This window comes from Patagioenas fasciata, chromosome 1 (genome assembly GCF_037038585.1).
Source record: "Patagioenas fasciata isolate bPatFas1 chromosome 1, bPatFas1.hap1, whole genome shotgun sequence".
Taxonomy (NCBI): Eukaryota; Metazoa; Chordata; class Aves; order Columbiformes; family Columbidae; genus Patagioenas; species Patagioenas fasciata.
The window spans coordinates 89,101,562-89,129,502 of NC_092520.1; the positions used below are offsets into that span (position 1 = coordinate 89,101,562).

The window sequence follows — 27,941 nt, forward strand, 5'->3', positions numbered from 1 at the left end:
TTTCTGAAGAAGCTTTTTGATATGTGACAAACTCAGAAAAACAAGTAGTTCCACTGTGGTGTATCAGTATCAGTGTTATAACTTCTCAGCACTAAAATGTAACTTGGCAAAGGAGCTTTGCAGTTAACATTGAGAAACATTACCCAGATGCCTCAGTCACTTAAAGAGGTAACAACTGTAGCTAACTGTGCTCACCCTGTAGTTAAGAACTTATTCACGCTTCTGAAATCAAACTGAAACTCTGCATTTATTAAATTACAACTGGCGCCACATTCAGCAACTCCATTGATGTACACTGCTGTCGGGTGTACAACCTGCAGAGATCACTTTGGAGTCTCCTCAAAGTTCGGCTCTAAAAGAGGAAGAGGAGAGAAAGAAAAGAAAAAAAAGTCATATTAGTCTCTTGATTCCAGCCTCAAACACCACAATTCATCTGTTATTCAAAGAAAATGAAGCATTAAGTTGGCAAGCTAAAGTAAGCTTTTGTACAAAGCAAGTGGTGGTATAGACTGCAATGTATCAGGGTATGATTGGATGTGGGCAGCACTAAAAAACTACCAGGGAGACAGGTCTTTTCCACCTTAGGGGAATTATGCATAAGATTTAAGACAGACATGCATTCTGCCAAAACAGCTTTTAGTAATACCTGGGGTAGGGGAGAAGGCAGCAGAGAAACTGAAGTCAACTAGAACATTGCTGGACCTGACACTAGTATTTACAACATAGCTCTGATTCAAGAACAAGTAACCAAGCTCTTCTTTTCTCTCCATGTCTTCTAGCTGAATAACAGAATGGAGCGCACAATTTCAACTCCAAAGTCAAAGGTTGAGTTAGGGCTTTTGACAGGTGGCTTATTAATGCCTGTTCTCTGTGAAACAATGAATCTGAGAGGTAAGGCTCGCTTATAATAATCTTCACTACGACAAAAAAAAAAAAAAAACTTCTACCCATCTAGCCACTTAATTTTGAAAACTTGTTGAAATGAGATTAAGAGAGGCAACAGTGGTAAAAGAACATGGTCTCATCCCCTTTGGTCTGTTCCCATGGTTGCACAAATGCTGCTTCATTACAAAAAAAAAAAAAAAAAAAAAAAACAACAAACCAACAAACCTAAACTTGAATATGTATTATTTCAGACTACATAGAAATAAGAATACAAAGAAACCATATCCCTTAAAACTGGGGAAAGAAAAAAGAAACACCATAGATCATACTTTACAAATGCTCTATTTCATTTGCACCAGTAAGAATAGGACGCTAAATTCTTCCTTAATCCACCTGAAATGCTACCAAAAACCAAAATGTTTTGGGCTAAGTTCCTGGTCTAAATTAGAATTTCCAGTTAGTCTGATCAGAATTACAAGTCTGTGACTATGGTGGCTTGACATTGGCTGGCTGCCAGATGCCCACAAAGTATCATGCTCTTCCACCCTTTCTCTTGCTTCCTGCACTGAAGGGTTGAGAAGAGAGACAGTATTTTTCACCCTTTTTTAAACACATTGTCACAGAGGCACCACCAGCATTGCTCACTGCCTCAGCTCTGTCCTGCAGTGGGTCCATTTTGGAGCTGGCTGGAACTGGTTCTGTCTGACATGTGGACAACTCCTGGCCTCTCCTCATAAAGGCCACCCCTGCAGCTTCCCACTACCAAAATCTTGACACATGAACCAAATTCTCTGGGACATTCAAAAGATTGCTGAATCCCAGCTACCAGCTGCTTACAGCTTATGGGAAAGACATCTTACCCGCCCGAAACCTGACTTCAGCTAAAACTACTTGTGAGCAATTAAGACTTTGAGCTGTCCTTACATAAGCAAGCAAAAGAAAAAAAGAACTACAGAAATCAGCCTGTCCGTAAAAACAATTAAGTTGCCATTATGTCCCAAGGCAAACGGAGTTTGTGCAGTCTCTGCACTCAAAGCTAGACCAGTTAAACAGAAGTTATATGCTAATAACCAAAGAAAAATGTTTAATCTAGTCACAAAGTAATCATTAACAAAGTTATTTGTTCATTTTCTGAAACTGCCGGCTTTCCAGATGAGCTTAGAAAGTTTTCAAACTGCACTTTCAAAGACATAGACAACTGGTTTTCAAATTTTAGCCTGCTGACCTCTTTGGGAGAATGAGAAGAAAACAGAACAGTAAGCCCTGGGCTGTTTCTGTTTGGTTTGTTTCTTTAGAGTCTGTGAAGGCTAATTAAGATGGGTCTGATCTGACTGCAAGTTTGGCCAAGCACCAGTGCAAGTCCACATCTGGACAGGGGACTGGGCCACGTTGTCTAGACCGTGCTTTTGCCAAGAAAGGTTGGACCAAATGATCCTTGTAGTCCCTTCCAAACTGGTATTCTATGATTTCTACTGATAAAGGCAAATAATTCAAAGAAAAAAAGCAGTCAGAGAGAATCAGATGTGAACTGTGCAAAAGTAAGGAGATTCACTGAGGGCACCTCACATGAATTTAATGGTCTGAATAAAAAATAAATGGGAATTAATTAAGAAAAACAGTTATTGAACATACCCTTACTTTCAGTTAGGAGTTCAGTAAGATTGTTAACTCACCTTCAAATTTAAATTCTGGAAACTTGGTTAGATCTCCCTCACCATACTGCCGTTGAAGTCTAGCAAGGGATTCATTCATGTCTTTCTGAAAGTCAGGGCCTGCATCAACAGGCCCTCCAGCTTGCCTGAAAAACATTGAAAGTTCTGGTTAACAGTTATGTTCTGAAATTTCTTGTGCAAGTTCTACATTTGCATGGCCATCTACATTTCATGGCCAAAATTTAAAAATATTTTGACAGCACGCTAAAGCAAACCATTTGAAATATTTCCGAAAGTCGAGATATGACACACCATAGGGCCTGCTTACCTGACACAGGTACAAGGTTATCAGGGTAAAGTTCAGAAACAGCCTTTTGAGACACAAAACTACACTAAATATCCAGGTTTTCAGGCTTTTAGTTTGACTTGTTCCAGGTGTGATTTCCTGACAAAATTGTGATTTGTGCCTCTGCTATTTCTGAATTAGTGATCTTGGTTAATAAAGCTTAAGTATTTTTGCAAAGAAAACATGATTTGAATACTGAACAAGCAAAAAAACAAGAGACAGGGCACCATGCATTCATACAGATTCAGAAAGGAATTTCTTGGAATACAAATATAAATTTAAAAAGTAACTCTTTAGATTGCCAATGCTCAGTAGCAGCACCACAGTTATTGCATATGATGGGTAAAGCCACTGAAAGTATGCTTCCCTACAGAAGCTAGTTTGTAGGTGTGTGCACATACATCTTCCTCCAGCAGAACTAAGAAGTGGCTTATTTCCTTCCCAAGAACAAATTACAAGGAATTACTCTAGCCTTTCCTGTTAAATAGTTCATTTAAACATTACAGGAATCTTAAGATTCCATCTGAAATAAGTACTTAGCTCTTGGAGGCCCTTTTCATTCAGCTTCTGGAAACAAGACTGAAGAACAGCTGTTTTCTCCAGACCCAAAAAAAAAAAAAAAAACAAACCACTCCACTGTCTCCCTAAGAAGAATGACATCAGTTTTACTTTTATTCTTTTCCTTTTCAAAGGGGAAAAAATGGGCATTTTCTGTCAGGTACACAAGAATAAGCATTCTAACTCATTACACCATCAATAAGTGTTGCTGGAAAGCAAGAACTCTCAGAGCAGAATTAAACCCACTCAGCTTGTTTTGTGATCAAACCAGAAACTCATTTCAGAATGGCCAATGCCATAAGACAACTTTCTCCTGCACCAGAGGGAAAAAAAAAATTGAATTTTCCATTTGCAACATTGCCAATGCCACCTTCTCAATACATTCTTGCACCAGTATATACCATGAACAGGAGAAGAACTACCACCACTTATCAGCCAATATGTTGGTGGTTTCAGGTGTTCTTTCAAAGCACAAGTACTAGATTTGCTCTAAATTTAGGTTTAAACCTGGGAATACTTTCTGCCTAAGCTATCATTTTATACCAAAGAAGTCTGCTAGTGAAAGCTGCATCGAAGAATTATGTTTCTATAAAAAACAAAACCGCAAAGAATTGTGCCATCCTTCACTCATTTTTAAAGCTAAAATATTTATGTGAAATACTTCTATCAAGCTTTATGTGGGCTCTCAGAAGTTGTTAAATTTGACTCAAGAGACTGTCCTTTCCACTTTCCTTCAGTAACTACCAGACAGAGGCAAGGTTATCAGAGTAAGAATTCAAACAATCAAATGTCTTTTGAAAGAACTCATTCTGCTCCCAGGTGATCTCAGCACATAACAGAACATTGCCTGTGGACAGAGAAGCATACCTTAAGTATTTACAGATAAAGCTACAGAGCGAACATACTTTAACATTTGTCAGAATAAACATTTCCCCCCGCCTTTTGCCATCTGCCTTAAAATAATTTCCTTTACATACTTGCTCTTTGTGTTGTATTCTCTGATCTTGTCCAAGAAGAGCTTCTGAACTGGATCAAGCTCTTTTGCCTTATTAAAGACAATAGCAGAAAGCCCTATGTTTCTGCGCAAGTGAATGGAAACAGCAGAGCTAAAAGTGGAAGAAAGTCGCAGAATCTGACGCAGGATCATGATGACACTAGAGTTTTAGCTAAAAATAAAAAGTCAAAACAGAAACACGATTAGTTAGCTCTTTCTGCAATATAAATGCATAAAGAAACAAAAAGCTTCGTTCAGAGATAAGCTTTAAACCAGAGAGAGTATTTAAACCGGCATGCAGCTTGGGGTGCAAGCCGAGCAGCCGTTGAGGCTGAGGAGCACCATGACAGCGAGCAGTTACCCCTTCGCTCAATGTGCACCGCAACCGAAATAAACACGGTTTAAATGACTTGTTTAAATAAAAAGCAACAATTTTAACACGACAATTTTAACCCAGCAGCAGCATCGGCCGCCGAACCCCCACCGGTCTCCTCCTCACTCGCCCCGCGCAGCGGAGCTGGCCGGCTCCGTCAGCCCCAGGGCCCGGATGCCCCAAACGCAAAGCGAAGGCGAAGCAGCCGCTTCCCCAGCACCCACCGGCGCCGCGGGGCCACCCCGACCTAGCTCCAGTCACCTTGGGAGAATCGCCGCCACCGCCGTCGTCCTGGCTCCGCCCCCTCTCCCCGCCCAATGCACGCCGGGAAGCCGCCCCGGCCGCACGCCCCACTGCCGCCACCGCGCTGAGCCCCGCGGCCGCGCGCACGGTGTCCCCGGGATAACAGCACCCGCCCCGTCGCGCCGCGTGGTCCCGCTCAGCTGCCAACCGGAGCGGGGAGAGGGAGCACAGAAAAAGCTCACCACCAACGGCCGCCGCCGGAAGTAAGCGGTACGCTTCCGGGTGAGGTGAAACCGTTCGGAGTGACAGGTGCCGGCAGCCCCGCCCACGGATGAGCGCCGCGCGGTGGCCGCCGGGAGCTGTAGTTCCCGCCCTCGCGCGGGGGGTGTTGGTGTCGGCGCGCCCTCCCCGCCCGGCCCGCGCTGCCCAATCCCGAGCGCGCGACGGCCTCCTCAGGGCGGCGGCGGCGGGACCCGCGGGAGCTGCCAGGGCCGTGGCTGGCGGGAGGTGTCGTGCGGCCGCTCCGCTCGGGGCCGGCGCGGCGGACGGCGGCGGGTGAGCGCGGCGCGGCCTGGCCTGGCCCGGTGGCCTCGGCCCGTGTTTTGTTTCCGTTTCTCCCCGGCGCCGCGAGTCTCATTTCCGTTTCGGGTTCAAACAACGACGAGGCGCCGCGGGGAGAGGAGGAAGGGGGGGGGGGGGGGCGGGAAGCGGGCGGGGTGGCGGGGGGAGAACCGGGGCCTGCAAGGAGGAGCGGCCTCGCCCGGCCCCGCGGGTCTGCGCCGGCTGCCCGCCCGCCGGGCTCGCGGGAGGGCCTGTGGCGGTGGCCCCGCGGCCGGAGGAGCGGTCGGGGGCGGCCCGTCCCGAGGGGCCTCGGCACCGCCGGGTCAGGTCGCCGCCCGCCGGCCAGCCCGGGAGCGGGCGATGGAGCTCGGCGGCGGCGGGGCGCGCGGTAGCGTCCCTCCGGCAGCGCCGTGAGCGGGGAGGTGGTCAAGTTCTCCCGCCGCATGTCCTGTGATCTCGGCTGGGGTTGAGTCGGGCGGCGCGGGCCGAGGCCCGTGGGTCCTCCCTGGGGTGTAGAAACTCATTCCGTTCGTAAAAACTTACTTCGGGTGAAAACGTAAGAGGGTATTTGGTATCTGGCATGATTTGCTTCCTGGCGCTTGGCCAGGTGCTTGCCGCACAACCACTTCTCCCAGTTTGGTTTTATTTTCTAACTTCTTAATGTTGATAAGGGAGAAAAACACTTGAAATCTGGCATGATTCTACCCCCTTTAGTGCTCCCATGTTCTTGTCTTAACTCCCAGCTGGCTGATAACTTGCAAAAGCTGATCTGTAAAGGATACGTTGTCTGTGTTGGTATTTACCAGTTCAAATGATGGGTAGTACCAAATGTTCCATGAATAACTGAACCACCAGAGCATCTCAGAATCACAAATATTTCCAGTGACTGGGCTTCAGTGTTACTTGATAATGTATATGGGTTCCAGTAGTTGCCCCCACTTTGCAGTTGCCTGGTAGTATAGCAAATGCTAACTCTAGTTGTAGAGTTTATGCCCCTATCATGATGGGCTTGTTACTTGCTTAATTCCATGTGTTCCAGGTAAAAGATAGATCTTAACAGAATGATGAGGTCTCTCCCCTGACTGCGAATGCCAAAAGGTACTGACAAGCACTGAGCTGTCATGCAGGAAAAAAAGGCTCTTAACAGGTGCTGTATCTTATGTTAGGGGCAGTCTGTCTTGGACATTATGGCCATGTTCCTTCTTGGACAACAGGTAAGTCTTAGGGCCTTTTTAGGTTGAAGGAATAAGAAAAACAAACAGAAATCTCTAGGCTGTAGCTTACGCAAATCAAGCACAGTTTTATATGTCCCTCCAAACACTGCTGTTGTGGTATTCCTGCCACATTGACCCTCCTAGCAAACCAGGCTGTTTGAGTACTCTTGGTTATTAGTAGCCTTCTGGGAAGGCTCAGGAAGGTTAGTCCCAACTGAACCTATGTATGCTTTCAATCTCTGCATCATCCTCTAGCAAAAAAATTTGCTAGGCTTCATGTGAATTGTTTATATCATCAAGATTCTATTCTAGCATAGGGAAGAGTGAATGAATAATTTTCCCTGTTAGGTTTCTCTGAACTGTTAATGACTTTACGTATTTTCATAGTGATGTTCTTCCTCTTTCCACCTGTCATCTCCCTTTCTTACTTCTGTGTTCAATGGAACCATCTTTCTTCTTCTTTCTGTACCCCTTCTTTCTGTACCCTTCTTTGCTCCCCTCTCCTACCTCACCAGGGTAACCAGAAATGTTGTAGAGCCTGTGAGATGCAACCACAAACTGCTTTGGAAGAGTAAGTGAACAGTTACTAGTCCAGCTGCCAGTTTGGAGTCCAATCCATAAGGACTTCAAAATGTCTTACGTAATTCTATACAGTTACTCTGCTGTTATGGTATTTACTCACTGTGCATCACTTCGCATTTACCGTTGCTTAACATTTTCTGCCAGAAATAATTAAAGATGGTGAGTTCTTTCTGCAGATCTGTACAGTTTTCCCATATGTCAAGGAAAATAAATCCTAGCTTAACCCCTTTTGTGACCTTACTGGTAAACTCCCTCTCACACACACACAAAAGGAAGATAACTTTTTTTATGGTTTTGGGTTTTTAATCTGATTGCTAATACAGGAAACAATTTCTTCCTTCTTTATGGTACCAGTTAGCTTCTTTGGGAGTTTTCGGGAAGGGACTTTGCTCAAAACTTAACGTCTAAAAACCTTTTAACAGTCAACCAGATCACCTGTAACCATGCAGGTATCAGTTCTTTGGGGTACTTGAGTAAGCTTGTCTGCATTCTTCAGAAGTGGTGTTTCAGTCTTTCCCATTTATCATTAAGATGATATACAAAATCAAGTGATAGGGAAATTGGACTTCAAGGACTCTGTTCAGTGGACCCTGGCCTGGCAGTTGGGGTATTTTCATGGAGCCAGATCTGTAAGCAGAACAGATTCTGGTTTTGCTTCTAGTGGCAAGATGTTAATGAGGTGCTGTTCACTTCCTATTTAGCCCTGATAGCTTCATACAAATTGATATCAAATGCAGCACTTGATTTCTTCAAGACTGATTTTGCTTAGTAGTTTTTGAGGGATATAAGAAGATGAGTAGTTTGAATTTCTTTAAACCTTCTCTGTAACAACTGTACAACTTAGTTGGTTGCTAATCCTGAGAAGTTTTGAAGTTTTAACAAGTTCCCTTATTAACCTGTCTTTAATAAATTCTCTTAGTAACAGTTGGATTTGGGATAGAGTAGTCCCTGGGAAAGAATGATTCCAAGATGGAAATTTTACTAATCTCTTCTGTTGTGGGTATTTAAGTAATAGAATGTTTTGCTTTTTCTACTGTGATTTTTTTTTCCTCTGTATTCCTACTTCCTATTCATTTTCATATGAGTTGGTGGTGTTATTTATTGTAAACTGTTAATATAATTTGGCCTAGTTCTTTATCATATGTATTTCACACTTATGATGTATGGGATGGTTAATGAACCATGATCATATTATTCAAACTATGTCCTTATAGGCCAAATGCTGTAATTCTTTTTCCTCCCTCACATTCCATCAGACTCCAGTGTTCTACAGGGCATGAAAATCTGTAGTGTAAATGAGAATATCATCACAGAATAGCTGTCCTTTTAATTGCTAACGTACTGCATCAGTTTGGGACTTAACAAGATGTATTTGTTAGGCACATATCATCAAGTGATTGCCCATGAGAGGGATGGGTGGAAAGATGGAATAGTCAATAAACACTTTATTGTTGAATTTATTTACCTATTAGGAAACGATGGATCTTCTGTCTAACTTCCTGTTGCAGCATTTTATGTAAGGTGTAAATTAATAACGAGCATCTTTCAGCCTTGCTGAGAAGATAGTATGCAACTGAATCTAGACAGCAAAATAACTTTAAAAGAATTTTCAGAAATTCTTTGCAACCAGCCACTGAAAGCTGTTGGCCCATAATAAAAACATTCAGTAAATTTGAGTGCCTCCAAGAAAATCAGGCTTTGGGCTCTGTGCTAATGTCTACTTATAGTCCTGGTTTTGCCCCTAGAATGTTTGTTTGAAGAACAGGTATTGTCATCCGTTCTGTGAAATCTGTATTAGCTTTTGGCTTTATTTTTAGGTGAATTATTTTCTTTAGAAAGCTATCCTGGTATTTGACTTAAGAAGTGTTTGATAGGATACAACCCACCATCTAGTTTTGTTGGTCTGTCACTTATTAAAAAAAATATTTTCTGTTCATAGCTCTGTTCTTAAGACGTTGTAGCCATGACTAAGAGAGAGGCAGAGGAGCTGATAGAAATAGAAATTGATGGAACTGAGAAACAGGAATGCACTGAAGAAAGGTATGTACTATCTTTGCTTTTTGAGGTCCTTAGGCTGCAATTTGTTTATTTATTTTGTTTCTTTAATTAATTTGATATTTGTGGCTGCACACACGAAGTCTGGATATTCAGATTTATTGTTGAGTATTGTGTAATGCTTCAGAGATGGCCACAGTTATGAAATAAGTACAAGTGTTTCCTAGCAAGGCGAAAGAAGTAACTTTAAACTGGCAGAAGTAACTGGTTCAGTATGATATCCGTAATCCTACTGCTAATATTTTTTTCCACAGTTTTTCATCCTTCTTGCTGTATACAAAGATCTTAGCTTTGTTTGTGCTTTTTCAAGTTTTTCTGTTCCTTATCTCATTAAATGGTGGTTTTCTTCAAGTGGAACTGTAACCACTATAGGAAACCAGTATGGTGCTATCATGTTCTTCAGTCTTAATTGCTTAAATCCCAAACTATTTTGTTTATCTCTTACTACATTCTTAGTATTTCTTTTCCCCTACTTTCATGTCCCTAGGAGTATGTCTACATGTATGTGCCTCAAACCTTTCAGCTTCAGTGTATCCTTCTGTAATTGAGATGAACCTTTCAGTTTATCCAGTTCATTGTTTTACTGTTGTACAAGGTAATTTGCTTTTAACAGAGCAGAAATCATATCCTGTATCTATTGACTATATTGTTGTTAGGGCCATTGAAACCATAGATACTGAAGTCTGATATTGTTTTACTTAATTACCTCAGTCTATTTTTTTTTAATTCCTAATGCTTCCGTTCTACTTCTTGCCACTGTTGTTGAAAGCACAGAGAGGCAGTTTACGTGTTGAATAGAAATAGCTGAGGATGTTAGATGTCCTGCTCCTTAACCTGTTTTAGAGAACTGATTCAATACCACTTAGTTTCTTCTTATTCTGAGCACCTTGTATATTTTTACTACTTACAAATTGACTATACCTGTGTACTTTTTGATTTCCTTCTGCATAAATGTAGAGAGACCAACTGTCTAAGGTTGTTGTTAAGACATGGGTCCCATGACACTGATGTTTCTGAATATGCCTATGCCAATACTGTCGTGATTTTAGAGCAGGACAACCATGACATGTGACTGATGTTTCTTTCAAGGCTCCATGCTGCTGTAGTTCCTTCTGGTCGTCTCTTGTATGCATTAAGCTTATCCTTGTGCTGACTGGTGAAAATACATGAGCAATTACTCTCTATGAGAGGGGACATTTTTTTACTTCCTTTTTCCCCATCTGTTAAGTTTCTGTGTTTGTTTTTAACTTGAATATATTTTAAATAGTCTAGGCAATGCAAATAGAATTAATTTACTCTGCATGCAAGTTAATAGTGTATAATATACTAATCATGACTTAATCTCTTGAAAACAGTGATCTGAAAGTAATCTTGGTATTTAACCTACCTTTTTAACAGTGATAGAGTAAAAGAAGAGTTACATAACTGCAAAATCAATGGGACCCAATTTAGTAATTCACTCTTTACTCAAGCTAAGAGTTTTTCTGTATGGTATTAAGGCTTCAGAGTCAGTATTACATGTAGTTTACTTCTAACTTATTTTAAGCTTTCCTATACCTACTGTATTACGTATGTGTAATTATTTGCTGTATTAATTTGGTATTTAAGCATTGTTGAGCAAACCTACACCACTGCAGAGTTTGTAAGTCAAGCTATTGACATCAATGAACCAGTTGGAAATCTTAAGAAGCTGCTGGAACCCAGACTGCAGTGCTCCTTGGATGCACATGAAATTTGCCTGCAAGATATCCAGGTAAATTAAAAGGCTGTGAAAGACTTAACTTCTTAATAGAGAAGCATTTTACATACTTTGTCCCTTTCTTCCATTGTTTGTGGAATTCATGCTTTGTTTGATATCTTAATTACAACAAACAGTTATGTCAGGTTCATTATCATCAGACCATTTAACATGTACAGACAAACTCAGTGTGAATAAAATCAGAATACTTTTGGGGTGAGGGTAAAAAAGCAAAAAATTACCACCTTGCAAGACGAAGAATGAGGGCAATGGCAATCCTATCTTCGCTTGAGGTAGCCTACATCACTTGTTGCTGCCTCAACTTCTGTGAGACTAATCTTGTTTTGAATCTGAATAAGCAAGAAAATTTTTATACTCTGCAGGTGCATAGACAGCAAAACACTACTCAAAAAATTCCCCCCCCCCCCCACAGTATTTTTACAGGCATAACCACATGTTAGACAGTATAACTGTTTTGCATTGTGTTTAGCTGCATGTTTTATTTGTAGTTGTAATCAAACGTTTGTGACTTCTCCAGAAACAATAGGGAGAGTACTGCTTTAAAGACAAGAATTTTTGTGAAGGTGTTAAAAACTGAGAAACACAACTGTTAGATACTTCTCACAAAGTGAAGGTACTTCCAGGTATTGCGTTGCTGCTTTTCTTACAATAGTGAGACTAATACATGTTTTTAATTTTTTTTTTTTTTTCTTTCGTCAAGCTGGACCCAGATCGAAGCCTTTTTGATCAAGGAGTAAAAACAGATGGAACAGTGCAACTCAGTGTGCAAGTAATATCTAGGCAAGGTAAACAGTTATGTTTGTCTGTTGTACAGACAAATTAATATTGTAGGAGTGCTCATTAGCAAACCTAATCCCCTACTGTTAGATTTCTAGCTATAAAATTGAGAAAATCACTGAATGGTCACATAGCTTCAGAATGTCTCTTTCATTGTGTACTGTGGTTATAAGTAGTAGTAATTAAAATAAATGCCATGGACTGATGTTATGTGAAATGTTTTTATAATTACTTCATTTAAAATTGTAAGTAAAAAAAACCAAATCACACACACACACTAAACCCAAACCAACCAAAACCAACCAAACAAAAGAAACAAACAAACATACACAAACCACTACACCAAACAAACCTGGGTCAAAGAGTGACAGGTGACAGTTACAGTATGAGGCTTTCATTAAGGGTGAGTAGTTGCTCATACTAGAACAAGTATCTAATCAGGCAAAATGTTTTTGTCTAGGTAAATTGCAATTTCATCTTTGTCAGGTGAGGGAGCTTGTGTGCTTCGTGAATGATTAGATTAAGAGAGTATATGTAGCTAACTGAAAATTGGTATGAAAGGCTGGGTTTGCTATCTATTGTCCGTTCTCTTCGAATGAGACATTAGAGGAAGCGGTTGCAACAGAGGAGCATTAACCAGGTGGATAGGGATTTGTTGATGCATTGTTTGTATTATCAGATAAGACAGGATTTCCCCTGTCAAATCCTCAGGAATTAGTAGCTTCATTGTTTTGCTTGTTGTCCTCTTCTTTTTCTTTGACCCCCTATATGTCTTGAGTGGAAGGACTACCACCACTCACTGAAGACAACGTTCTCATTGTGCTCTGAGAACAGCTACAGATTTTGTTGCCATGTTTTCAAATAAACAGTGACAACAAGTTCCTACTGGTGTAGGCCATCTTTGATTATCTGTGTTATATCAGCAAAGCAGATTAGCAGAATTCGGGGAACATGTTTTGTTGCGGCTTTGGTGTAGATTAGGCAGAAGAAAGCCCTTCTGTTTTTTATTAACAATAGTAAGTAAGACTGACAATTTGCATTTAATGCTGAGTGTCAGGTGACTAGTGCTGTGTTGAATCCTCAGTTCCCCATATGTAATGGGGGTTGAACTACCTTTCTGTTTTTAAAAATAGGGTAGAAATACCTTTCTGGGAACTAGAATAACTGCTGTTAATTTTAAACTTGTAGTATGCAGTGCTCAGACTTCCATTTTCAAAAGGTGAATAAATATCTCCACTATTATCTTCCATTTTCTTCCTGTGTTGTTTTTTTTTTCCTTTTTTCTTAATGTAAATCTGAGCTGCATGACTATATAGCACTTTTTTTTTTCCTCTCTCCTTAAAAGAAACATCTGTGTATTAAGTACTTTTCTGTAACTTCAGAGCGATCCTCAGTGTTGTCTTTCAGGCCATGATACTTGACGCTTAAGCATCTTGTAAGAGATCTGTCTATTGAAGGCAAGTACAATATGGCAGGACAAATTATCAGAAAACAAACAGCATGGATGTAAAAAATAAGAGGAAGATATTTGAATCATTAACAGGGAAGCGGACTTGTTATTCTCACTGCAGTGTCCATTTGAGGGGAAAAAAAACCAGCATCTAATGCCATCCACATATTTTTCTTGTATGGATGAGGTATTGAAAGATTCTCGATTTACTTATTTTTATTTTTCCCAACTTGTATGATACATACAATTCAGGTAGCAGTAATCAGTGATGCCAGTCCTTATGATGGATTGGACTCTCTTAAGAGAAGAACTGCTGTCAGTTACAGTGTTCTACCAAATTTTGATTAGCCATCTGTAAAGTTAAAGTAATAAACACCAGCTGAAATACAGTCCATTGCAGTTTTTTTATAGCAGTTCTTACAAGATTATCAGTATCTAAGTCACAGCAGGTAAAATATCAGTCCTGTTTATTCTTTTTACTAGAAAGACTATTCTGTCATTCTACCTTGCCTTAAATCCTTTCTTCCTGTTTGAAGAACAGATATGTGTATGGTTTTCTTGCCATTGAAAGAACAACAATTGTGAGTGCAGCCCTGCCCTGTACTGCTCTGAACAAAGCCTCTTGCAAGTCTGTGGAGATCTGAATTACTGTGTTACATTGTATGTCAAAGAATTTGAAAAAAACTTTAATTTGGAAGACCTCGATAGTAATTTTTTTTTTAAGTCCACACACAAACTATATCTGATCAAGGCTTTCTCCTGCCTGTCTGACTATAGATCATATCAGATTAACATTTTGCCATTTTGGGACTAAGTGGTGGTTAAGCACAAAAGTTTCTTTGGATTTAGACAGCTGGATTTAGACAGTCCCAGTCCTGTTTTAAGTGTGTAACTCCTCATTTGACTATGGTTGCTAAACTTTTTTTTATTTTTTACAATAAGTAGGCTTTTATTATTTTTAGTATGTAAAGGAGTGATTCGTAAGTGTAATGAGACATATTGATGTAGATTAAAGGTGCGGTTTGACTAATGTCCTGTCTCTGGCTGTGGTTAATACTAGATATTTCAAGGGGAACAAAAAAAACAGGTTTTCTGTAGATCAGTCTTAACCCTGATATATTCTCTAGCTTCAGACAGTAAGCAGTCAACTACTTCTGGGGTTTGTGGAATTGTCACATGATGTTTTGTAACTTCTGTGCTGTCCGAGAGAGACTGGACATCTGTTTTCTGATGCAGTAGGTAAAAGGAGGGGTCTGAGAAGAGATACAGACAAACTCAGTGAATTAGTGTTGATATAACATTGCAGCAGGTTAGTTGGCAGACTGTTACTTCACAACATTTTTACTTACAAGCTGATTCCTCTACAGAGACTCATCACTTTGATCTCCATGTTTGCATTATGGATAAAGGAGTAGATTCACAGTTCTTTTGACATATAGTTATTTGACAGACAGCGAATTATTTTGTTGAGCAACAGTGAACTGTTCCTCTCTCAAAGCTTTTTTCTCTCTACTTTTTTTTTTTGAAGATCAAAAATAGAATCTTAACCCTTAGTGTTTTCCCTTACCTATTTCTGTCTGACTTTAAAGCAAGCCTGTGCTGTGCATTTTAATCTTCGATGGCCTAGATAAAACACTCTCCTAAGTAAGGTACTTCTTAGCGTTTTCTTCACCTAATCAACCAGTTACTGGTTGTCTCCATCTCTTTTTACTTCCTTAATTTCGTATTACTGCATGTTGTACTTATGGTCTTTGCAGTGTTTCCTTTCTAATATTTTTCTCAGCTGAATTCATTTTAAAGTCGAGAGCAATACTTGTCTGAAATTGTGAATGGATTGTGGTTTTTGCTTTTAACATCATCACCTACAGAACCTACCATCTCACATTGAGCTTTAATATAGTTGAGATGGGACACAAAGTAATACTTTACTGCACAAGATACTGAAGTTATTCTGGCCATGTGATGTTCTGTGAATCCTGCTTTGAACTGCCTAACCCTAGTCAAGGTTTTCCAAGTCATAATAAGATGGAATTTTACTGTTTTTTTGTTTTGGTTTGGTTTTTTAATGTGCAAATGTGTTTCATAAAAATATCTTAAAGAAGTGAGGTTGTTAGTTGTAATTTTAATGGAAATTATATGTCACAAAAATGGAAATAGTTTTTGTCTGTTCAACATATTATAATGACAAGAAAATTCTTCTATACGATGTCAGGAATTTGGCGAGGCACCAGTGGGGCAAAATACCTTCTCGGAAGATGACAGAGAAAGTGGTGATACAAAGCATTGGTGGCATTAGTGAATGTGTTCTTCATTGCTGCAGAATAGATACAGACATATCTTCCAGCTCCATGGTCTAATATCGTAAATGACAGATAAAAAACCAAAACATGAATAGCTGATGAAATTTAAAACATGAAGAATTTTCTACTTTCTTTCAACTTGCTGGTGAACACAGTGCCTCTTGTAGGGTACTGAATGAAAATGTTAACTCCTGCATGTAGACTCTGGAGAATATTTTAAAGGCGGAAAAAAATGTGGATGCTTGTTCTGGGTTTTTTGAGGTTTACTTTTTTCTTTTTTCTTTGGTTTTGTATCTTTCTTACTGACCAAAATACGTGTTTTCTATGCCTACATGCTGAACATTCTGTTCAGGATAGGTGAAATGGACCACCTAAATAGAACAGGAAACTGCAATATTGGAGGAGGAAAGAGGGACAGCTTTGTATTCACCTTACTAAAGTATATACTGTATGACAGAAGATGTAGTTCTAATTTAGGACACTTGCAGCAATTTGATGATGCTTTTGTATCATGTTTCTTTCCGAAACGTGATAACACCTGTTACCCAGAAAGCTTTAAAACAACATTTTTGTCATATTTGCATTGTTATCTTTAAGTTTTGAGTTTTTCTTTGTATACCTAGGGATAGAGCCCAAGTTAAACATCCTTGAAATTGTGAAGCCTGTGGAGACTGTGGAGGTGGTGATTGATCCAGATGCTCATCATGCAGAGGCTGAAGCTCACCTTGTTGAGGAAGCTCAAGTGATAACCTTGGATGGAACAAAACACATCACAACAATTTCAGATGAAACCTCTGAACAAGTGACACGATGGGCTGCAGCGTTGGAAGGCTACCGAAAGGAGCAGGAGCGTCTTGGAATACCCTATGGTAATAACACAACTCTCTGTATGTGCGTACGTGTGTTCAGGTAGGGACTGAGTTCTTTTTTTCGTTTTGGGATTTAGTGCTTTTTCATAAATAATAATTAATTTTGGTTGTATAGTTAAAGTGCTTCAATACTTCAGAGGGGGCTTCTTATGGTATGGGTAAGTACAATGCAAATATCTGCATAAGAGAAGGCTAAAGAGAAGTGCTTGTAACAGTTTTGTTAAAATAGTGCTTTTTGCTTCATAACCTGCTTGTCATTGCAGTTTTTGGAAAGCAATTTTCTTCTTCTTTCCTTCCTTAAAATGTTTATATTAGTGGTAAAGCTCTTTTTCATGTGTGTCTGAATTTGAACTAGACACAGTACTTTGTGGAGGTTGCCTCTAAAGGTACTGAAACAAATTGTTTATAGGTTGTAGGATGCTGAGTATGATGTTAAATCAGATTTTTTTTCGTGGAAAGCCATACTTTACTTTGACATACTGGAGAAAGACGATTCAGAACTGAATATAAATATTCTGGTAGATCATAATCTCTTTTGAATTAGTGTTGTTACTTAGCAGGCTGCTAATTTAATGTTAGCTTTGAAAAAGTATCCCTGAATGTCTGCTTAGAATTGAACTGAAACTGTAGGGTTTAGGCCTACATCATGGCCAGGAGATTATCCAGTTGAGTTGCTTGTTTTGACTTGCAGAAAAGTACTGTTAAGGCACAGACAGCACATGAAGCTGTAATATCTAAGCTGACTGGCAAAACTGGAATATATTTGACAAGTGAGATATTTGAAAGTGTTTGAGAATTCTAGCAAAATCACAGGTCTTTGCAGGACATGTAGCTTGCCAATATTTTGGATGTATTTTTGATAACTAAAGCAATGGCTTTTTCGTGCCTTTTTGTTGTTCTCATTGGCAAGCACTTCCAAAATAGTTTTCATTATGCTATGTCTGTTGATAATCAGGGTTTTGATGCAGAATGTTTGGGGGGAAAAAAAAACAGCGAGACATTACCAGAAGGATACTGGTATTTTTCATCGTGATCTCCCTCATTGAGAAACAGCCTTGCCCTATATAATGGGACAATTTGCAGTTTTATCTCTCTTTTCCCAGACCCAGTGCAGTGGTCGACGGACCAGGTGCTCCATTGGGTGTTGTGGGTGATGAAGGAGTTCAGCATGATGGACATTGACCTCAATGCACTCAGCATTCCCGGGCGGGAGCTCTGCAGCCTCAGCCAAGAAGACTTCTTCCAGCGCGTCCCGCGGGGAGAAATCCTCTGGAGCCATTTGGAGCTTCTTCGAAAGTGTATGCAAGGCTTTGTTTGTAACTGATTTTACATATTCCCCATCCCTCCTCCTAGCTTTTTTTTTTCCTTCTTTCTTTAAAGATGAAACCAATTGTGAACGGTTGTTTTTCCTCTGTTTAATATTGGGAGTAAAAATGAGGGCATCAATATAAGACAACAGGAGATATTAGTGAGAATGTCTGCTGCTATGAAACATGTCTGGATACTGAATACTGCTTGCCTGTCTTTCATCAAACTTCATAACTAATAGGCAGGAAGGTAGTGACTGATGATCCCTCCTTTGTTTTAATAAAGATTTTTAGTTTGTGCATCTCCTGGAATTGACAGCTTTATAATTAAATATTGATTGTGAGTTACAATGTACATCTCTGTGCCGTATGGAAGTGAGAAGTATTAAGCATAGGCAATGAAATCCTTAGATTGTACACAACAGATAAGCGCTTCATTGTACATGCGTAATACAACAATATCTATGTGCATTTGAGATTTACCATGCTTAGATGTAACTTGGCAGACTAAGAACTATTCCTATATTCATTTACATGATATAGCTAAAGGTTTTAAGGGATGCAGAATGCATAAGATACCTTGAAATTCACCATGTACATCCTTATTTCTAAAAACCAAATGATACATGTTGAATGTCTCTACTCATAAGACCATGAGCTGTGCATGTCTCTTGTGATACCAAATTTTCACTTTTTTACTCTATGAAATGTGAAAGGGTTTGATCTTCAGGTGACTTGAAATTTGTTGGTTAAATAAAAACTTACAATTATTTTTTCTAATTTGCAGATGTTTTGGCTAGCCAAGAGCATTCTGGAGAAATAGCAACTGTTACTATCGATCAGCGTGAGTACTTCTGCCAGCAGTTCATTCACACAATTAGCTCTTTGTGTGTTTAGCACAACAATATAATAGTATGACATTTAGAAAATCACTTGAGAGAGTAGTTTTACTTGGTGAGGGGAGAAAGGGGATATTTTAAACTTCGAAGCAAAATTTTGGGTTTCTCAGTATTTTATTGTTGGCTGAAGGTGGTGTATGACCTGAACTATGAAAGTTTCTAACTTTCATTTTGAATGGTAGGTTTTCCAGTCTCTTGAAATAAGCTGTCTAGGATACATATATGAAGTCTTGAGTTGTTCTATATTTTTTAAGTTATATATTGCATTAGTTAATGGATATATTAAAATGTTATGATTTCAAAAGACAATGTTTCCAACAATTGAAAGGGAGTGTGGAAGAGAGGACTTGTTTAGAAACTGATACTAGAAAAAATACATTAAAGTAACTTTGCAGTTATTTGAAACTTCCAGCTAAAGCAGTGTCATCAATTATTAAAATGAACCAGTTTTCAGAAGACTTGTAAGCAGCTTATATGTTAAATAGATAGATTGTGTATTACATGCTGGGTTTGTGTCTAGTTAAAACCACCTAGAGTGGGGCATTTGCATCCTTCTGCCCCATTGCAATAGAAGGGTATTTAATTGCTGTTTGAATAGCAAGTATGGAGGGTACAGTGACTATTGAGAAAAGTGCATTAGGATAAATTGTGTGGGAACAGCATAAAGATGAAAACAAAGGCAGGAGAGGGTGGGGTTTTTCTGTGGAAACATGTAATAAACATGTTAGTAAACGAAAGCCGATATTGTATCTGTAATATTGCATCTCTACTATGACTCGAAAACCACAATTTCCACTATAAGAGGTAAAAAGTCTTTAAATTATTCTTAGTATTACAACTTACACAGTGTGTCTTTTTAAAAAAGGAAAGAACTAGTTCCTAGATGTTATGGTAATACAGGTAATAAATAATATATGCCTGTTTCTGTGCCAGCAATTTATAATTGATGTTCCACAATGTTCTCTGCTTTACAGCTGTGCAGATTATTCCAGCATCTGTACAGCCTGCTACCCCCACCACCATTAAAGTAATAAACAGCAGTGCAAAGGCAGCTAAAGTACAGCGAGCTCCAAGGATCTCTGGGGAAGACAGAAGTTCCCCTGGGAACAGAACAGGTATTGTCTCCGTTATTTTCAAATGCAAATGCAGTAAACACTTGTTCATTAATTTGAGTAACAGCTTTGCAGGACACATCTTTGTCACTCTAGATGTGAGGTTTGTAGAAGTCCATGTGGACCGTAGCTACAAAATATATGAGAAGCACATGCAGGGCTGGCATGTTGGTTTGCTCATGCAGGCACCATGTTTGTGTGGTGCCACAGCTTTTTAGTCCTGCAGCAAATGAGATGCATAAAATAATTTCTCTTCTTATCACTTAACAGTCTGTCCTCTCAAACCACTGCATAGCGTTTATTCAAGCTTTTAACTTCTTTCCATTTGCAGAAAGGGGAGAAAATAAACTGCATGTTGTAGAATCCTAGCCCAGCTACTACATGCTCTATTTGCTCCCGACCCAGTTTGTTGACTATAGAAATCAGCAATTTTCAGATTCCTATTTTGTGAAATGACTGCACGTTCTGGAAAATGGCACACTAAATCTGAAGTTTATTTTTGAAATTACTGTTACGTATACATAGTCTCTGATTATAAATAACTCATCTTAATTTCTTTATCTTATTTTTTCTTGCTGCCGTTTTTTGCTTTGGTTTTCTCCAGTGTTGTGAATTTTTCTGTTAAAGCCTTCCCTTTCCCTTGAATTTTTATTTGTTTTAGACTATCCATAGAAAGCTATTATCATATCATTCAGAATTCTTAGGCCAAGGTTTTATTGGCTGCCATCAGTGGGGAATACTCTGTGTTTCTTGTTTCTCCCTTTAGACATTAGGTCTTCTGTCTGTATGTCATTGAGAGTCTAGAAATTTAGCTGCAGATACTTGATTGGCTATGAAAGATCTCGTACTGACTTAAGCTGAAATTTGTTTGTCCTTGTATTTCTAATATTAATGTTGAAAATTGGCGACTAAACTATTTTTAAAAAAACAGCTTCTATTACATATATTTATATATATGTGTGTGTGTGTGTATATACCTGAAGAGGAATAAGCCACTGTTGCTAAATCTGTACAATATTAGGGATAGGTATATGTCTAAATGATTATGCGTACTTCTATATAATTTTTTTTCTCAAGTTCTAGAGACAGATTTATGAGAACTCTTGATTATATTTTTTCCCCTGTATACATCAGCTTCTTTTTTTAATAGATTAGTACTGATGACTTTGCAAAAAAAGTTCCCAAAAGAATAACTAGAATAAATTAAGTGCAAGTTTTGCTTCCATCATACATTCTGTTTTGCTCTACTTTTAATATATTGGTTGAAAATTTTTATCTAAGAGAGGGATGTAGGAAGAACTAATTGAAATGGATCTTATTATCCCTATTTCAACAGGAAACAATGGCCAGATCCAGTTGTGGCAGTTTTTATTGGAACTTCTCACTGACAAAGATGCTCGGGACTGTATTTCTTGGGTTGGTGATGAAGGAGAGTTTAAATTGAATCAACCTGAACTGGTTGCACAAAAATGGGGGCAGCGTAAAAACAAACCCACCATGAACTATGAGAAACTTAGTCGGGCTTTGAGGTAAGAAACTTTAGGAACTGATCAGATACAAAGTGATTAGCATCCACTTGGCTATTGTATTTTGAACTGTCCTAATGCAAGACTTGCTTCTTTTTTAGTAAATGGATAAACAGATTCTTTGAAGCTCCTCCTTCCCATCAGGTCATGCTGGGCTCAAGGGCAAAGTATTTGTTGTTTTTTTCTGTTAAAAAAAAAAAAAAGCCAGAACAATAATTTCTTGAACATGTAAAAATACTTTTTCTTTTTTCAAGATCATTGAACACTGACATGATAGTTAATTTGGGTAGCTCACTTTCGGTAATATATTTATTTTTGATGTATCTTCAGCATTTATGCTTTCCATAATGTGCCAAACAATAATGATTATTGGTGAAAGATACAAAAATATGTGGATTATTGATTTATTTATTGATTTATTTTTATATTTTACCGTTTACTTGTTTGTGTTCCACTTGCTCTTCTTATGGTATTATATAAAGTGATAATTTCCTGTAGTTACAGAATTATTAGTAGTTTTCTGTATGTAACAAAACTTTTTCCAAGTTCGAATATTAATCAGTCCATTCCATTGTTCTTATGATAGGGATGTTAAATGTAAAAATGCAGTTGACGGGTAAGTTTCAACAGTTGTTGTGATTCCAACTTTTATAATCTGAAGAAATTGAAGTGTTTCAGGCTGCCTTTGTTCCATTACAATTTTGTACTTGATATTGGTAAAAGGCACTTGTATTATGGAATCACTGTAGGTAAGTGCTTGAGGAGAGGGAAGAATCCAAGCACCTGAATTTTAGATGACTTTTGCCGTCTGTTTTGGCCTCTAGAATCATTTGACAATTTCTCCAAGTTCTCTGAAATCATTAAGATTGAACTTCTAATTTCTTATTCTGATATGGTTAAATCTGTTTTTCTCTATTCGTTTTCAAGAAAAGCACTTACTGTCTAATCCTGCAAATTATTTAAGCAGTTTTAGGAGTTATATGAGTGAAGTTGCATATGGTTTAAGTGAGATTTAAGATTTACTTTTCAGCATTTCCACTCTTGGCTACAACATTTTTGTAAACTCATCTACCATTGTTAAAAGTAAAATCAAGTTCTGTTTTAAAATATCTCTATGAGAAATATGGTAAAGTTACCATAGTCTGGTCTTCTTTAATCTTTGAGGGAGGATTTAAATAACATCAATACGCGTAATACTTCCAAGGGAGGAGAGCAAAGTCTAGAAGACCATGAGTGGCACAGAGTCACTAAAGGAGAACTGCTCTGAATCTCATTTACCTGAACAGGAGGCATCAAAAGAAACTGGCAGGCACCAGATATGCAGCTTAAATACACCTTTTTGTTTGTCTTGTAACTTCGTTGGGCATAGTATTGTGCATGCCAGAATGATTTAATGAGTTTGAGAGGAAAGTGGAAAAATTAATGAAAAATAAATATTTTATAGGATGCTAGGTATGGAAAGATGTACATTCTAGAGGTTCCTGAGCCCCAGATCACTGAAAGCAAGGAATAGCGTTGCTGTGTGCTTGCCCTACTTCCGTGCTTTTCCTTGGACATCTGCTTTTGATCTGTTGCAGTCTAAATCCTGTTCTAGATAGGTCTTTAATCTGGTCTTTTATGGCTGTTCTTGCATTATTTATGTGTTAAGTTAGCATGTTACTTTCTTAGGGTCACAGTCTCTCACAAGGTTTCTGGTCCAACCTCCTGCCCAAAGCGGCGCCTTTCCAGTACAGCTGCTCCCCAGCCCGTGTTGTTGCAGTACCATTCCTGTATTTCTAACTTGTTTTTGTGAATCTTTATGTTTGTGTACTGAAGATATACGTGAAAACTTTCTGGAACATGAAAATTACGTAAATGATACCAATGGTTTTTGGGTTTTGTCAAACTGCAGAAGATCTCAAAGGCAGCTGAAGAACTTCAGTATAATGTTCTTATCACTGAGATATTAAACAGATGTCTGCACAGTAATTTGCATAAATTGCTATTAGAGAAGTTTTTAATTTATATTTTAGTCACAGAATTACAGAAATCACATTCCTCAAAACATTGGCATTTTGGCAGCTGCATCAATATTGACATGTTTTCTAACGCTTGAATGTCTGAAGGGATATTTAATGCCTCTTACTACTCTCAAGATAAACTCTGTTGTCAAGCTAAAGTTTTATTAAAACAAAAATGGTAATATGTTTTGTTTACTAATGTACTGAAATTACTGTGTCAATTGTTGATTAATACAGAAAATGATGTTGATATTATTTTTAAATATGCTAGATCTTCTGCCGTGCTGTAGCAGAACCAGGCAGTATAGAAACTAGGCCGGGGTGTACATACACCTTGGTAAATTTTCTAAAATCAGCATCTTTTAAATTATCCAGTAGGGAAGTGGGATGTGAGGGAAAAGAATTAATTTCCTGTACGCTTCTTCCCTTAGAGCTAGAAGACAAAAGTCAGTCTTTTAATTGACTTAATTGTGCTGGTGAATGACAGTCATCTTTGCTTATAAGCAAGTCACACAGCGGACTGATGATTTGGAGGAAATTAAATTGATTTATTTTTTGATTGTTCTTTTTAGTTTTGCTTGTGGAATATTTTTGTTGTGTTTTGTTTGTTTGTTTTTTATTTGGTTGGTTGGTTTGGTTTGGGGTTTTTTTGGTTTTGGTTTGTTTTTTTTTTTCCAAATTTATCACAGCCTTGTTAAGCTCGTCAAGTCCAAGTTATGTCCCAGACACTTGGGTTTCTTTCATGAGAAATGTAACATGCATTCTATTAATGCCTGCAGTGAGGCAAGATGAGCAACAAAACTGTAAAATTCTAACTTCCGTTGTCTTGGTCTTACCTGAAGATTTATAATGTCTCTGGAGTACAGTGGGTGATAAAGAGTTTGTTACCTTTACTGCATTTCTGTTCAGTCTGATAACTCTTCCATGACACAATGTAGAAAGTATTCGTAGTTAGAGAAGTTGCCTTTAGCTGTAAATAAAGGCAAAGGATGTAGTTTTGCCAGCATATGAGCTACACAAAAAAGGAAAAAAAGCACGCCACACTTTCATAGTTTTACTTCCGTCTTTGAAAACATCAGGGAGAGAATGACTGCTTTTGTAGCATAGAAACCGCAATGCTAATTTTCAAGCTTTTTTTTTTTTCCCTCAGAAAAGCAGAGGCAAGAGTAAAGAAAGCAAATTGCAGTAATGGAGAGACAACATTTTTTTATTAAGGCAAAGCATTATAGAGAGCTTCCCTACTCCCCCAACCAAACTGTTCTTAAACTGCTCAGAAACTTTCATTTCTGAAATGTTGCTTCCTACAGCTTATAAAATAACTGACGTGTTTATTTTCTCCTTAATGTATTCAGGTGCAGGGACAACTTTCAATCCTTGGTATATGAGATTGTATGAGAATCATAATGAGAAAGATTCATATTTTTGCCTTCAAGTGACCTGAAGTACATGATTGATGTATACGGAAATTACAGATACTGAAAATTTACATGGTGGTTTTTTGTTTGTTTTTTGGGTTTTTTTTATACAGGTATTATTATGATGGAGACATGATCTGCAAAGTGCAAGGCAAGAGGTTTGTGTACAAATTTGTCTGCGACTTGAAAACTCTCATTGGCTACAGCGCAGCAGAGCTGAACCGGTTGGTCACAGAGTGTGAGCAGAAGAAACTGGCCAAGATGCAGCTCCACGGCATCGCGCAGCCAGTCACAGCCGTGGCTCTGGCCACAGCCTCCCTGCAAACAGAGAAGGAGAGCTAAGCACTGGGACCTGAATGCGGGAGCCTGAGGCCTTTCCTGTATAACCAGAGCAGCAACTGCACTTACCTTATCAGAATTGGAAGCTTCTTTTGTTTCTTGGCAGTAAAATAACAGTGCATGATTTTCTACAAAGAACTGGGACTTGCATAAATTTGGATCTTTTAACAGCCTGTATTTCAGTGTAAGTTAAGGGATAGCCACAACTTCTGCAACATTGAGTCAGGGCCTCTGTGGTATGCAATCTGAAATGGGTGGGAAAGATGGAACTGGTCAGCACTCTCTGCCCACAGCTGTACAAAGTAATTTTTGCAGTGCTTTTAGCAAAGATGAAGTACCTATAGCAAGGAGGCTGATCAGTTATCTGAACTCAGTCCTTTCCAGTCTTCTGTTCCTTGCTGAAGTACCAAATGGCATTTGATGCTTTCAAAGTTAAACACCTTCATTATTCTCATTTAATCAAGCAGAGCTGAAAGATGCATGAAACATTACGAAGCATCAGGTTCTTAAAATAGCATCTGTGTTTATAAGCAAAGGGAACTAAGACTAGACTGAACTGAAGATCAGTGCTGAAGGAAGAGATCCAGGTTTAGATCTGGCTTAGGTGAAAAGCCAATTATGAGTATTTCATTGTAATATGTAGATAATATTGCATATATGAGGGCAAGTACTTACCTGTTTTGAAAGACACTGTTGACTTGAGCCATTTAGCAAAAAGTGAAGACAAACTTCCCCCACTACCACCTCCCATCAGGTGATTTGAAAACTTGACAAAATAGCCCTTACCCAAAGAGTAGTTTGTTTTGGTGGGGGGTTTTAGTGCTCTGTTCTGCAAGGTGCTTGTACCTGCATGGTAGTCAACCTTAGGAACCGAAGACTTAAGTTAATCACAGTCAGGAGTCCTTGTTTAGAAACATAATGCAAGTTGAAAATAGTTTTACAAAGAACTGGAGTTTGATTTCCAAAATTATTGTACAGTCTGACATATATTAAAATACAAAGATGTATTTTTTATTTAAAATTAATTTCTTTCTGAACTGCAAGTGATGTTTTTGAAGCTTTGTAAGCCAAATGCATGTTCCAGAGCTGGGTGCAATTTGAAATCTGGATGATGAATAGAAATTGTTGGAATGTATCCTGACTTCTGAGCTGCAGCGAGTGCTTAAGGCAAACTTATATGTGCAGTAAAAAGTAGGCTGCAACTTTGAGCTTCCGTACTGATGCCTGTTCGACTATCTCTTTCGATGGCTACCAATGCTGCGATCTTGGGTTTGTTTTTGCCCCTACATGTTATTAAACAGTATAAACGTTATGTCACTGTGCATATTTTCCAACTTTTTATAAGTGAAAACCACTGTTAACACGTAACAATTAAAATGTGAATGTATAAGGGAAAACCTTTGAGGGATCGAGCTATTCTTGGACCTTAAATCAAAAGTGCTTGTACAGTAGGGTCCTAAACATAAAATGTGTTTATATTGAGTAGCGAGAGCTCTGGACTGTTGCCCTTGGCCTGGAAAGGAACAGTCGTACTTGCAGGCAGAGGGGAAAGAAAACTGAAGACTCGTGTATTTTAAAGATGCATTGAGGACAAAGCTCTTCGTTTATAGGATGTTCATCTGCAGATGGTTTTTGCTTAACTAGAAATCTTGCATCTTGTTCTAGCCTACCTTTTTCATCATGATGATGATTGTAATTTCTTTATATTTTTTTGCCAGATTCTTTCAGTAACTCTTAACATTGTTTTCATTCTTGAGCTCTTAAAGCACTCCATGTACTGAGCATGGTGATTTTGTTTTAAAAAAAAATCTTAGGCATTGAGCAAAATACGTAAATGCATCTATCACGAGAGGTCAGCCATCAGTCCATTTACTGCTGTTACAGTAGCCTGATTCCGCCTGCTGGCAAGTGTTTGAGTTGACTTACGCAAATAGAGGCAGGTTTGCTTACTAAGAATGAGGTGAAGGTGTCAGGTCGGTGGCAGCAACTGTGTGTTTAACACTGCTCCATTACTAACAGAAGTCCAATACAAGTCACTGGTTTTATTTAGCAGAGTTTATGAGAGCCCTTTTTAGTAAAAACATAGTGTAAAAAGAAGATAAGCTTAAAATACCAGCTCTGTAGATCAAACTGGACTGTGGGAGGATAAACTAACAGCAAAGTGGAAATATTGTATCAATGCTTTTTCCTCCTGAATGTTCTTGTTACATGACTGAGCCCACTAAGGGAAACTTCTGATACCACACTTTCTTTGTAAATACATCCGATTATTATTTTGCAGCTTTTCGGTAGCTATGATAGTCCTTTGGGTTCTTTGTTGTGGGATCATCCGCTTTTCCACCATGTTCTACTTAGTAAAGAAGGAATCTTTCAAACAGTATAAAAATCACTTGCCACATTCTCTGTAGTTGAGGGGAGAAGTCTGTGACTAACTTGATGTCTTCAATAAAATAGAAGATGTAGAATATACTGTCAAAGGTTGTTCTGTTGCTGCCAGAAGGAAAACACAGAAAGAATATTCCCAATTTTTTGTAAAACGGAAGGTTTTTTGCATACTTTTTACTCTTTAAATAAAGACACTTATACTCTGCTAATTATGTATTTCTTTTGTGGTTTGCATTTTTTTTGGTAATTTTACATGAAACAATTATTTTCTATTTTTACTCTGATAAAATATTTGTGCATAAATTGTCAATATAGTAAAATAAAAATGTTATACAGCTAA

At 38.6% G+C, this 27,941-nt stretch overlaps 2 protein-coding genes across 12 annotated transcripts; one reads left to right on the forward strand and one right to left on the reverse strand.

The window, feature by feature from the left end:
- Positions 1 to 228: 228 nt before the first annotated feature.
- Positions 229 to 5,430, reverse strand: ATP5PF (ATP synthase peripheral stalk subunit F6). 3 transcript variants are annotated; one of them, XM_065862664.2, is made up of 4 exons: positions 5,294 to 5,430; positions 4,419 to 4,607; positions 2,559 to 2,683; positions 229 to 352 (listed from the first exon to the last, which is right to left on the reverse strand). In XM_065862664.2, exons 2-4 carry the CDS (start codon positions 4,586 to 4,588, stop codon positions 324 to 326), a joined length of 324 nt encoding a protein of 107 aa, XP_065718736.1. In that variant the 5' UTR covers positions 4,589 to 4,607; positions 5,294 to 5,430; the 3' UTR covers positions 229 to 323. The 3 variants fall into 3 exon arrangements, with proteins under 3 accessions (XP_065718736.1, XP_065718735.1, XP_065718738.1); XM_065862663.2 differs by lacking the exon at positions 5,294 to 5,430 and adding an exon at positions 5,070 to 5,196; XM_065862666.2 differs by lacking the exon at positions 5,294 to 5,430 and adding an exon at positions 5,033 to 5,128.
- Positions 5,209 to 27,941, forward strand: GABPA (GA binding protein transcription factor subunit alpha). 9 transcript variants are annotated; one of them, XM_071810088.1, is made up of 11 exons: positions 5,509 to 5,606; positions 6,652 to 7,397; positions 9,348 to 9,448; positions 11,072 to 11,216; positions 11,923 to 12,007; positions 16,373 to 16,618; positions 17,722 to 17,916; positions 18,713 to 18,769; positions 19,799 to 19,939; positions 21,273 to 21,465; positions 24,991 to 27,941. In XM_071810088.1, exons 3-11 carry the CDS (start codon positions 9,372 to 9,374, stop codon positions 25,217 to 25,219), a joined length of 1,368 nt encoding a protein of 455 aa, XP_071666189.1. In that variant the 5' UTR covers positions 5,509 to 5,606; positions 6,652 to 7,397; positions 9,348 to 9,371; the 3' UTR covers positions 25,220 to 27,941. The 9 variants fall into 9 exon arrangements, with proteins under 9 accessions (XP_071666224.1, XP_065718729.1, XP_071666189.1 ...); XM_071810118.1 differs by having other exon boundaries at positions 5,510 to 5,606; positions 6,652 to 6,710; XM_071810096.1 differs by lacking the exon at positions 5,509 to 5,606 and adding an exon at positions 5,888 to 6,168.